The sequence below is a fragment of the Bolinopsis microptera genome, chromosome 5, assembly GCF_026151205.1.
Source record: "Bolinopsis microptera isolate Bmic1 chromosome 5, MBARI_Bmic_1.0, whole genome shotgun sequence".
In the NCBI taxonomy this organism is placed as follows: domain Eukaryota; kingdom Metazoa; phylum Ctenophora; class Tentaculata; order Lobata; family Bolinopsidae; genus Bolinopsis; species Bolinopsis microptera.
The window spans coordinates 3411976-3424866 of NC_087076.1; the positions used below are offsets into that span (position 1 = coordinate 3411976).

Below are 12891 nucleotides of genomic sequence, written 5' to 3' on the forward strand. Positions count from 1 at the left end.
GAACAAAGTTGGCGTCCACTACGGCGGAGAGCCACCTATTCACAAAGTAGCTGACCTCGCTGGAAACGCTGCCAAGAGCAAACAGTTTCTGCCTTTCTTACAGAGAATCGGTCGACTTCACGCCAATGTGGAGTTCGTCGCCAGTGGCAGTCGCATCCGTGTTTACATTCCTCGTGACACGTGTCTAGCTACATTCCTTCTCAGTGGCATCAGGTCTGTGTAGTTTCTCTCTAGAGATGATGATTTTGAGAGCATTAATGTCTCACCAACTATCACGCTAAGATGTTTATCAGTGCGTCCACAATTTGTCCAATTCATGTCTGAACTCTCAATACAAAGAGTTTTGAATGTTTACTTCTTAGTTGTCCGAGAGCAGGCCGACCATCTATCAAAGGACAGCCGGCTACACCTGCCGAACCCTTCGGCGATGAAGCTCTTGAGTTTATCAAAGATCAAATTATGCAGAGAGAAGTCGAAATTGAAGTTGAGAGCTGCGACAAAGCAGGTTTGCAGTAGATTTGATCTTGGTTGTTTGAATTAAATTGGTACAGTTTCTTATCATGAATACTGAATAGGACCGTCTACCTCCCTTTATTATAACTGAGTCTAATAAAAACAAAAAGAAATTGTTTTTTTTTGCACAAAATATTTTTGTGACTTTGAGCTGATTATTTGCAGGTAATTTCATCGGTTATCTGTTTGCGGAAGATAAGAACATGTCTGTTGAACTTGTGAAAGAAGGCTTGGCCAAAATGCACTTCACAGCAGAACGCGGAAAATACTTCGATCATCTTTCCAGGTGGGAGGTCATTTTGTCATTTCGCTCAATTTTCAAAGTCAATCAATGCCTTTTAATTGTTCGTTAATATTTCTTCATTCCTTACTTAATCATGTCAACCCTACAGAGCTGAAGCAGACGCTAAAGCAGACGGAAAGAGAATGTGGAAAGACTACGTTGAGACAGTCGTAGAGAAAGAAGAATTAACAGAAATCTCAGACAGCAATAAAGCAGAATCTACTCCAGCATTAAAGGTTAGTTTGCTTGACAATGTGGTCTTCGGAGAGTGGCGAAAATTTACTGAAATTACCTTTCATTTTTAAATAGACACTTTAACATGTGTTATTCCTCACAGATCTATATTTACAGGAGGTAGTTGTAACGCATTTAGAAGATTGCAGCAAACTTTGGGTACAGAAGTGCGCGGACGGACCCGGTTTAATATCACTAATGAACCAAATGAGAGCAGATCTGATCAGCGATCCTCCACTAGCTGGCAGTTTTACTCCTCGCAACGGAATGTTGTGCGCTGCTATCTTTAGTGAAGACAGTAACTGGTAAGTTATATACCTTTTCCTCTGGAGTCTGGGTAATGGTATCTAGACCTGCGAGACTGTTTTCCTGGAGTCTGTATGCACATTGCTCAATAAAATTGTGTATTTTACCTCCATTTTCATTCAAAGTGTAACAAACTCAACCACACCTCAGGTATAGAGCTAAAGTACTGAAAGTTCACAAAGATTCAGACTTAATAGATGTTTTATTTATTGACTACGGTAACCAAGCTACAGTGTCCTCAACTGGTGCAGCGCAGCTCACTCCACAGTTCTCCAGTGTTCCCGGAGCCGCGGCCGAGTGTCAGCTGGCTTTCATAGTCCCTCCTGAGGACGAGGATTGGAAAGAAGAGAGTCTCAGAGAAGTTCAGGTCAGTGAGAGTAGTTCAGGTCAGTGAGAGAAGTTCAGGTCAGTGAGAGAAGTTCAGGTCAGTGAGAGAAGTTCAGGTCAGTGAGAGAATGGGGTAGGGTGGTCTGGGGGACTGGGGCGTTCAGATAGTTAGGGGTCGTTCACATATTACGTAATCAATATATCAATTTTTACCCCCCTCCCCCCTCCGTAATCAACCGTAATCAAGACCCAACCCCCCCCCCCCCTGACAGCAATATTACGAATCATGGCCTGACCCCCCCCCCCCCCCCCCCCCCCCATTGACTTTTTTCCCTGGAAATCATTCTTCTTTACGTTTCATGCTACCCTGATCATGATGAGCCGAAATCATTGTTATGATATCCGGCCAAGCACCTTTCAAACTACTTGCTATAATGGATATCCGATCAATTTCTAAATTTTATCACTATCATAATGAAATTGAGTGGAATTTGAATTAACATATTGTAAATTGTTATTATTCTAGAGGATAAAAAAGAAAATGTTTATTACGTAATCAACCATCAAACCCATCCCCCCCCACCCCCCCCCCCCCCCCCCCCCCCCCGTAATCAACCGTACGCGTAAGCATTTGGAAACCCCCCCCCCCTCCCCCTCGGTTGATTACGTAATATGTGAACGACCCCTTATATTATGAAATCATTCATGTATATTATCTGTTTTATCAACTATGGAGTTGTACCTTACAAAGAATTGGAATTATGAAAATGAGTTGCGGAATTATGAAAGCGAATTGTTTGTAAATGTCATCGGTGCAACTTCCCCGACCAGTTATAAAAGGATTTCAAGCCGATTTATAGATTGACGTCATCACTTCCTTATAAATCAAGAGGCTTGCATATAATGAACATATTGACACGGGTGCAGAGTTGAGTCTGTACGGAACCTAGTAGTTTCAGATCCTTGTTTAACTTGCCGTACAGCAAGGTCATCCACTATTTTGTCGTTTAATCTTGATTGCAGTTTAATCGTTGTGATCAATTTGCTCAACTTTTGACGTTATTTTAAATCCTCTCACGTTCTATACTAGGTTGAATTTAAATATTTTATCATATCATTACTTTCCTCATTTTCAGATGCTGACCCAAACTAAGCTGGTAATGACAGTAGTCGGTAAGAACGGAAGTGCGGATCTAGTCAGTCTAACATCCAATGGAACTGACATAGCTACTCATCTTCTTTCTAATGGTCTTGTAGAGTACGAGAAACAGAGAAACAGAAACAAATATGGAACTCTGGTGAGTTCAGCTCAATCTTTCATGCTACTCTGATCACGTGATATTTACTGAATCCTGTTACATTCTATACTGTATGTAGTGTGTACTATATGATTTATTTAATTCTACTCCACTGCACTGGATCCATTCCCAAACAAATAAATTGATTCTAATCGTTGTTTTGAGTCTATTTGTGCATCGACATTTATAAGACTTTTCATTTCAGATGTCCACGTACGAAACTGCAATGGCAGAAGCCAGGAAAAACCGAAGAAACCGTTTCCAGTACGGTGACTTTACCCAAGATGACGCCAAAGAATTTGGATACGCTAAATAAGTTAACTTACATCAGGAACAAACTTGTTTTAAAATTCATCAGTTTTACGGACATACATATTTATTTAATTGTGGGTAATTTTGATTTTTACTGGCGACCTTTTTAAATTTATCCAGCCAAACACCAATTTGATGATGGCCCCTTTCTGTCCTGTTGATGACATGATGTTTTCTGTATGATACAAATTTGACTTGAGGTATATAGTATTGATTTGTTAAAATTTAAGATTTAGATATTTCCAAAATTCGATTTTCACTTTGTTTGAGCGGTATAGAACGAATGTCAGGACTGGAGGCAATGAAAAACTAGTTAACAACAACTTAGCTCGAAAACTAACAATTGTCCTTGTCACACTTAGTTTCCGAATTGTTGGTTTATTTTACGAAAAACGTGTATCAATGATCAAGTAGTAAATGAAATGAAATTGCGACTTGAGACAAGTGACTAACTGGTCACAATCACATTTCTCAATTAAAACAGCTGACCTGACTTTTTATTTATGCAATGTCACAACCATAAGCTACGACAGAATTTGACCATTGTTAATGGTCTGGCCCGGCGCGCGCAACTTCGAATGTTCGAAGAAATTTAGACGAGTTTGGAGTAACAATAACATCCGTCAACGACAGAAGCAAAGTTTATGTTGTCAATTTTTAATGGTAGTTAAATTGAAATTTTATCGTGTGGCGGGGTGGCGCGCAAAAAGCTAAAACATAAAAGTACGTAAAATACAAAATATACGTTACGTGTTATAATTTTAGTGTTGCGTGTTGACGGATGTTACTCATCTAAATTTTTTTAAATGTTTTAGAAGTAGCGCGCGCCGCTTTCTTCTCGAAATGATGGCCCGATGTTAATTGACGATGTCAATTCATCGCAGCTCGGCGAGGCACAGTAGCGCATTTCGCCGATCTAGCGAGATCTTAGCTTGCCGATTGCCGATGTCGCTGTGACTGTGAAACGCCTCATTGAGTGCGTGGCGCGGCACAGTAACGCATCTTACCTGAGGACCCCAGGCTATTATGTTCATCACAATGCTGGCAAGCATGACCGTGCCTCTTATATTCACAATACTATTTACCTTCTTTACTATTTACCCCCTTTACTTTTATAACCCTTTATTGTTTTTCGGGCATTAAGACTCATCGAAAGTAGTTCAGCAGGTATATTTAAGTTCAAATCATTCTAATTCAATGTTAAAGATGACAGGAACAAAAAATAGTTATGTGGAGGTTTTTAAGAAATTTGCGCAAAATACGCGCCAGCATGTTATACTTATAGTAGAGGCTCTTACGGGCTTTGTCTGCTCGATACACTAAAATCACCAGACCCATCTTAAAAGACGTATTTTTGACCGTAGAATCGATTAAAAGTGGTTAGAAGTGTTTAAAATGGGGGTTACCTGGTTTTATTTTGAAAAAACCGTTTTTTGGCCCCAAAAATGGCCATTTTTTGAGGTTTTTTAGAAATTTCGACAGGTTAATTCAATGAAAAAGCTTAGATATTTTGGTTTCTTGTACATTTTTATTTGCCGCACTAGCTAATACCAATATAATAAGCACACCTAAGAGTTTACCCGGTCAAAATTTTAAAAAACCTCCCAAAAAAATGTTTTTTTGCGCGCTAAATTTTTTCGGCTCTTTATACATCCACAATGAAATATTTTTGCCCACAAAGTGTTTTAATACTGTTCAATAATAGTATTTGATAGTTTTTCAGCGTCAAAACAAGTTTTGAAAACGGAAGAAAAAATTATATTTTTCGTGGCGCTGAGCACTTTGAAAATTTTTGAATAAAATCGAGCGCTACCGTAAAATTTTAGTAACCCTTCCCTGAAACTCATTTAAGTTTTTGTACCGTTAGTGTTTTGTCCTTTTCTGAAGTTCATGCCTTCTCTGGCTTAATTTCATTTAATATTGTTTAATACAGTACAGTAAAGTGTTTTATAATAGTAGAGTGCCATTTCTAATACTTCAATGTTACATTGTTGAGATACCTTTACTTGACTGATTACCTTTTGTTAATACAATTTCACAAATTTAGTATTGCATTGCTTATATGACTATTTGGATTTATAATTTATCGATTGTGGGTATGAATAAACTTTTGGTTCACAATCAACAATATAATGTCTACTGTGTGGTACCCTTACAAGATTAATTGAAGATCTTTTGACAAGAATGCCTGACTTAAACCCCATCATCCATCACTCATTCCGTGTTACCTGTTGGATGTGGAGGACCCCTACCACAAACTGAAATATTGTAAAGGTACCCTTCAGTACATAAATAGAGCACTGTAAATAATATAGATTAGTTACTGCTATCTTCTCAATGCAATTTTGAATACATGTCAGGAACACCTGACTTAAACCCCCTCATCCATCACTCATTCAGTGTTGCCTGTTGGATATGGAGGAAATCTACACCACAAAGTGGAATATTGTAAAGGCACTCTTCAGTACACATAAAATAGAGCACGGTAAATAATATAGATTAGTTGCTGCTATCTTCTTAACATGATTTTGAATTTATAAATAGTAGTAGAGTAAATGGCAGGAATGCCTGACTTAAACCCCCTCAGCCATCACTAATTTCGAATAAATGTATAGATGCTGCATTGAATTCATGAAGATATCATTCGTTTTGAGCAATCATTCCCTTAGCTCCCCCGTTCTTTGATTGTTTCAAAGAAGTAGTCATACTACAATATGTATTGTTTAGTTACATCTATTGCCAAGTTATTTAAGCCATTTCATCTCTAGTAGATTCAAATAATTTCTGTAATTCTGAATTATGTTGCTGAACAAACTTGACAATCACCATTAGAAAGAAGGTGACATGTTTATGGACCCAGAACTAGCTAAGACAGTTCTCTGTGTACATGCGGATCACTTCAAGAATCTTCCTGATGAAAGAAGCTTGCGTGGTTTGTTAAAAGACTTCGATCCGCTCACAGCCATGCAGATTAAGAAGAATTTAGATCGACATTATTTTGATAACAATGAAAACTCAAATGGTTTGATTTTTAGCTAAATTACCATAATTATTATAATTAATTAAATACAGGCTGACAATGTTTCATTTCGCAAACTGTATCTGAATAATGTAATTTTAACTGAATCTTAAGCTGTTCAAACAGCTTTTTTAGATGATGTTATCGATGCTGTATAAGTTGAAACCTTTTGATGATGAGAGGTACATGAACAAACCTACACTAAACAATACTACATTCCAGCTTGGAACGAAATGAGTGGAGTTGAACGACGCCCTGTTTATTGAAACTTCATCAATCAACTTTTAAACTATGCAGGTTATTAATGAAATGAAATGAAATACTACTACTTTGTCGGAACTAAGTCCGATCTACGCCAGATAACCCCCTCCATATATCCCTGTCCCGCATCAGGGTTCACAGTTCCTCTTTTGAGTTTGTCCCAATTTGCTTCAGTAACATAGACAAGTAGCTTTGTCTTGGTCGGCCTTGCTGTGCTCTACCATGCATAGGTTTCCATAAGACTAAATCACTGGCAAGTAGCTCAGGATGTCTGATGCAGTGTCCTGCCATTTTTAGTCTCCTGCTTCGTAACTTGTTTGACAGCCTTGGTAGACTACCATACAAAGTTATATTGCTGACTTTGTCCTTCCATGAGATACTTATGGACGTATGTCACTCATTATTATGTATCACTCTCTAACATCTTGTCCTCACTACAAATATTACCACTTCTGATATAATAATGTTTTTTTGTGTCTTCTTTGGCTCAGGCATGGCTCCAGCTCAAAATCTTTGGGTGGGTGCAGCTTGGCGCACGGGGGGGGGGGGGGGGGGGGGGGCCCTAATTTTGGAATTTTACTCTCCTAACGGTATTTTAATATCTCCAAAACAGTCTCAATTGATTACAGAAGTCAATTGACCCTTAGTTTATACAAAATTTGACAATTTTTGTGTGAAGATTTTCAAATCGTTTGGGTGGGTGCAACAGGAGGGGCTAAGTGCAAAGAAACTGCTGCTAACTGCTGCTCACTGCTGCTCACTGCTACTAACTGCTGCTCACTGCTGCTCACTGCTGCTCACGGCTGCTCACTGCTGCTCACTGCTGATGTCGCGCGCGTTCCCATAGCAGCAGTGAGCAGCAGTGAGCAGCAGTGAGCAGCAGTGAGTAGCAGTTGCGCGCGGCGTGCGTTGTGCAGTAAAGACACGCATATAACTGCTGCTAACTGCTGCTCACTGCTGCTCACTGCTGCTCACTGCTACTAACTGCTGCTCACAACAGCAGTGAGCAGCAGTGAGTAGCAGTTGCGCGCGGCGTGCGTTGTGCAGTAAAGACACGCATATAACTGCTGCTAACTGCTGCTCACTGCTGCTCACTGCTGCTCACTGCTACTAACTGCTGCTCACTGCTGCTCACTGCTGCTCACTGACAGCAGCAGTGAGCAGCAGTGAGCAGCAGTTAGTAGCAGTTAGTAGCAGTGAGCAGCAGTGAGCAGCAGTGAGCAGCAGTGAGCAGCAGTTTCTTTGCACTGAGCAGCAGTGAGCAGCAGTGAGCAGCAGTTTCTTTGCACTTAGCCCCTCCTGTGACCCGAACCTACACGGTGGAGCCATGCCTGCTTTGGCTATCTGTTTCATTTCCAAGACCAACCGCTGATGGATAGCTCGATCTTCAGGTGATCGATCTGGAGAGATGAAAACAGTCTTATGATCTTCACACAGTCTCAGCTTTTTGGCATTTACTAATATCTGATGAACGGTAAGTTAGAATTACCTAGCGAAACTTTGACTGGTCTCGTCTTGTTGGCTGATTTTCTCCCAACCCAGATAGCTTCAAAACGTGGTTTTTCTTCAATCTGCTGAAAAATCACGGTAACTTTATTGCACAGTTCCTCTTCATCAGTCTCCTTCAAACCAAATATGAGCACATTCCTACTGCGATCCTCTTCCGATACAGCATTCTGTACAACCTTTTTTAAACTCTCTTCTGCAAGCACAGGTGCATTTTTAGTCACAGCTTGACTGTATGACTTCATCTCAGCTTGGACAGTGTCTTGAACGGCGGTCTTGACGGTGGAGTGCACGGATTCCAACTGCTTCGATTTAGTTTCCAGAAGTTCAGCCTGCAGCTTGATAACAGTACTTTGCGATCGGATAAGATCGCTCTTCAACTCCTCCATATCTTTCTTGTTATCAAGAAACGTACTTACATGATTATCGGTAGTCTGATACGCAGAATACAAATTACAAATGTTTTACTGAAACTGACTTCACTGAAAACTCAGATTTATTGTCACTAACAGTTCGTAGCTTCCGCGAGTTCAGTGATCCAACCGTTATAGACCTCATACTCTTCAGTAATGTAGGTAGAATAAACTGACAATCTTTGAAGAGTATCCATTTCCTCCATCGTTTACTTGTACTTGTATAAAGTAAAAACACAGTACCAGCAAAATGGCAGTTGTTATGTAGCGATAAAATAGAGATAAGAGCTAGATTATCAACACGTAACAAAAACTGTAAAACTGTATCATAATATTATGATGCTTTTAACATCATCTGTTGTGATATACATGACAAAGGGTTGGAAATGTACAGTAACCTTACTATATTGCAATTACACAATATTATGTGAACGACCCCTAACCCCTTATAGGCTCTATAAGCATTGAATAATGATAACTGCAGGGTTTCAAAATGTACAAGGCATCATATCAAAGATTGCATATGCCCGAAAGAAGGACAAATCCAATTTGGCTTTCTGGATGTATGGAAAGCTCTCAACCTTCCAGAAAAGTACTTTTCAAAGGAACACTTAAATCCCTCCGACAGGTAATTATTATAAATAATAATTTAGTCTACACTTCATTATGTCAAATCACCTACTATAATGAAGAACTAAAATTGTTGTGTTAACCAAGTTTAATGTGACTCAATTTTGGTGGAACTTTAGAATTTGGACGTTATATCTATCATGTTCATCTTAAATCTCATATATTATATACTCAATATTCAATTAAACAGACAAAGATAACCTCTCTAGGCCCTCTGGTGGTGACGTATATAAGTGCTTTCTCAGTTCTTTCTCTCGCTTTTGGACAAATCCAGTGAGTTAACTTTTTATCAGTGGTCGACCGGGGGCAGGATTCTGACCGGGGCCGGGGAGCCCCAATATAGCCGGGGCCGGGGCTGACCACTGAGAATTGGCCGGGGCCGGGGTTTACCCCCGGCGAATTGCCAATTTTTGGCCGGGGCCGGGAAGGGCTAAGGGTTGTGATTTTGGCCGGGGCACCGGTCGACCACTGCCTTTTATGTCACGATTTTTAAAACTTTATTCATAAGTTTATGAAACATCAAAACTTTGCATGCTCTGCATAATGTAAACTCAGTCATGCACTAGAGCACAGTTCACATATAACCTAATCCACCCTAGGGGAGGGGGTTTGAAATCGCTTGTGCTAGAGTGATTTATACTCAATAGCTATGTGAAAAGTGGCTCAAGGAGGGGAGACCGACGTAAACAATTTTGAATTGGTAGAAGTTAAGTTTAGGCTTTAATGAAAAACTATTTAAAGAATATCATTCTTTTACCACAGACATAAGACTTTGCCGTAGGGTATACAAAAATGTGACCATTCATCAATTTTCAGAGTGCTGTATCTGTACCCGAATAGAAATAAAGATAAAATAAAAATTTTAATGAAACAGTTTTCTTCCGCTCTGAAAGTGAACGAATGACAAAACAGTCTAGAGAATTCCTCGCCCTGCTGTAGAAGATCAATCCTGGGTTGTGCTCACCAAAGCAAACCTCTTTTTTGTGTATTCAGTGTCTTAACTATGTAAAAGACAACTATAACAGGGTGAGTGGTTTCCTCCTGTTTTACTAACATTTAAAAACATTATTATTCAAAGGTAAATAGACAGCGAGTAGTAATTTTTAATCCATTTCTATCGGATTTGCAAACTTTTAAAATGATATAACACTTGTACGATCTCAAACTTATGTGATATGATACTGTTGATATAAATGTGGGAAGTAATAAAGTATTTGCAGGTGTACAGTGCTGTTTCTGAAATTGACGAATCCTCTTGTGATGAAGATTGAAGAAGCTATTGCCATCCAAGTGGAAAAAGTCCCGCCTTTGTCACCCTCCTCGAATAGAACTAAGAAAATGTGGAGACTATCTTCATTTAGTTCCCAATCAAGTGGACCAGATGTTGATTTGTTTGAAATGGACTGAGACTTGTGTTTCATATGCCAGGTTGAACAGGTTTGTGTGAAAATTTTGCTCGCAAATATAATTATTATACATATTATCTCGATTTAATTTTAAGAGTATGAGAGGTTATTCTTCTTTAACAATACGAATTTCCCTAGACGTTAGAAACGAAAAAGGATAGTATGATTCAAGGAAAAGATAAAAGTTTCTTCGTCGATTTCGCAACATACTATCTGTGGACATCTACAGAAATCGTCAGGATCTGTGCAACATCGATCTTAATCCTGATTCGCACATGAACAAGTGCCCTGTTCTTAACCCTGAGAGTCTCGGAAAATATCTCTATAGCAAGCTAGGTAGATATCACAAAACATGTCGTTTGAGGTACAGCAACTCGAGGGTGAAACAATTGAAGGGTAAATTATCTGAAGCTGTAAGTTTAAAACCTGTCTCTAAGGCAGGTTTTAAAATGGAAAGACACGTGTCCACGCACGACAACACCAATGCTGCATTAATGAGTGCAGGTATTGACGCTGTACGGACCTTTTAACTGGAGCAGGAGAATGTTTTACCAGAACTGTACCTCGTGTCTGACCCGAAGCTTAAGTACAATGACTATGTGACGTCTAATTTATCTGAGAACGCTGCAAACTCCAGCAATGTTTAATCTGATCACATCAGTTTTCAGAAAGACAATGTCGGTAAGACGAGTTTGTTTCGACAGCAGAATCGTATCTAATCTTGCCGCAACAATAGATGCGGATAGAGATGATAACACTTTAACAAAGACAGCACTCATAATATAAAGGAGATCAGAAAAGAAATCTTTCAATGTAGAAACGAATTCTATCAGCTATGTTCGATTTACTGATCGGTGGCATCTGTAGAAATATAGTGTTTATGTGGATTAATCTGTTAAAGCAGGGCTATTGTATCATTTTAACATTAACTTTGCATAGTGATGATACTTTTATTGTGTCTCTTGTGATTATCTATTTCTACAGTGTTACGGTACCACGAGGTTTCTGGCGCAGTAATGCGCTTTTGAGCAATATACGTCACGCGCCGCAACCGAATCAGATTTAAGTGCACTTTTTTCATTGTAAACACTACATACGACGCGCAACACGTTCTACGAGGTCGAAATTTTCGAGGTCTCTAACTCCGGAATAGAGCAATATTTAGACGATCTGACACTTTCTGGGGCTTAAGCAACCTAAGAGAAATTAGGGGAACAACTCAGAAAAAATTTTTAGTCGATATTCCGGTGTCTGTAGATGTCCGAAGTTTTGGCAGTAAAGTGCTCACAACACAGCTTCTGAAGGCTCTAGAAGGTTCCCGATACCGTCAGAGTGTTCAGTACACTCCATTCTATCATATAAGAACCCTAAAAGAAGTCCCAGAGCTCGAGCAGAGAAGTGCGATATTTGCCCGTAAGAGCCTCTACTATTATACGAAATTCGGTAAAAAACCCAAAATTGCCATATTCAGGTGCCTTAAAAACCATGTTAAAATTGAGTTAGAGATCTGAAACTTTGCAGGGCGTCTAGACGTTGACCAAATCAACTGTAAAAAAAATTTCGTGTTTCAGGAGTATCGGGAAATGGGTTTTCTGGTACCCCTGTTTTACGATAGATTGTATTTGTCGTGATACATATATTCAGGGATAGACTCTTTGCCAGTCAAATGTAGTCAATTGTAGCCTGAATTTAAGTGTCCGGAGATTCAAAAGTATAAAAGATACAGCAATTTCCGACCACAGGTCTTAAAGATAATTGTTTACACTTCAGTTTCAATTATATCAAAAAATAATTTAACGTAATCATCACCACTTGATGACGTCATCAAATTAAGTGTTTTTAAAACTTGATTTTTGACAAAATAACAACTTTTCAAACTGATTTTACACCATTAAGGAGTAATTTTATTCAAAATCTGAGGACATTTTTACCTTAGATAATTGTTCAAGCATTCTGAAAATCTACCGGAAAGTTTCCCTACCTTGCTCCTTCATAAAGATATTTGCCATTGAAGTTAGTGCTTTTTTGAAAAATTATTTTATAAAAACGTCAATTTTGCGATTTAGTATTCTCTGGTGTTGGGCTATCCCTTGGGTTGTGGAGCTCAGTTCTGCTTTCTATAGGTATAAATTGTGTATTAGGCTAGTTTTAAAGTTAAAAATCTAAAAGTTGCACACGTGGGGACACGCCCAACTTGATTAAAAATTGCTAAAATCACTGAAAATTGCTGTTTTTACCATTTTCTGTAAACGTCGGTGTGCCGTTGTGATTGGACGCAACGTCCGCTCATAGTTTGCACGTGCGAAAGGTGATAATTTTGCTCATTCGTGATTTCGAACAAATTCTGCTTTACCACGACAGTTCAATGTCATTATATATAAAT

At 39.0% G+C, this 12891-nt stretch overlaps 1 protein-coding gene and 1 long non-coding RNA gene across 5 annotated transcripts in view; both read left to right on the forward strand.

Annotated features, from left to right (window-relative positions):
• The window catches only part of LOC134814629 (staphylococcal nuclease domain-containing protein 1-like), an 81159-nt gene extending 77638 nt beyond the window's left edge, over positions 1 to 3521 (forward strand). The window contains exons 12-19 of the mRNA XM_063822773.1: positions 2 to 213; positions 363 to 505; positions 679 to 799; positions 906 to 1032; positions 1148 to 1335; positions 1487 to 1703; positions 2800 to 2961; positions 3167 to 3521. Of these exons, the coding sequence (XP_063678843.1) occupies positions 2 to 213; positions 363 to 505; positions 679 to 799; positions 906 to 1032; positions 1148 to 1335; positions 1487 to 1703; positions 2800 to 2961; positions 3167 to 3277 (1281 nt within the window). The 3' untranslated portion in view covers positions 3278 to 3521. The remainder of the gene's footprint in view (position 1; positions 214 to 362; positions 506 to 678; positions 800 to 905; positions 1033 to 1147; positions 1336 to 1486; positions 1704 to 2799; positions 2962 to 3166) is intronic.
• A 1535-nt stretch (positions 3522 to 5056) lies between these two features.
• LOC134815352 (uncharacterized) lies at positions 5057 to 11634 on the forward strand. Of its 4 annotated transcripts, none has more exons than XR_010160245.1 (7): positions 5057 to 6295; positions 6515 to 6589; positions 8957 to 9100; positions 9312 to 9375; positions 9919 to 10128; positions 10323 to 10539; positions 10647 to 11634. It is a non-coding gene; the product is annotated as an uncharacterized LOC134815352 (long non-coding RNA). The 4 variants fall into 4 exon arrangements; XR_010160246.1 differs by having other exon boundaries at positions 5057 to 5758; positions 6106 to 6295; positions 9919 to 10539; XR_010160244.1 differs by having other exon boundaries at positions 9919 to 10539.
• Positions 11635 to 12891: the final 1257 nt, after the last annotated feature.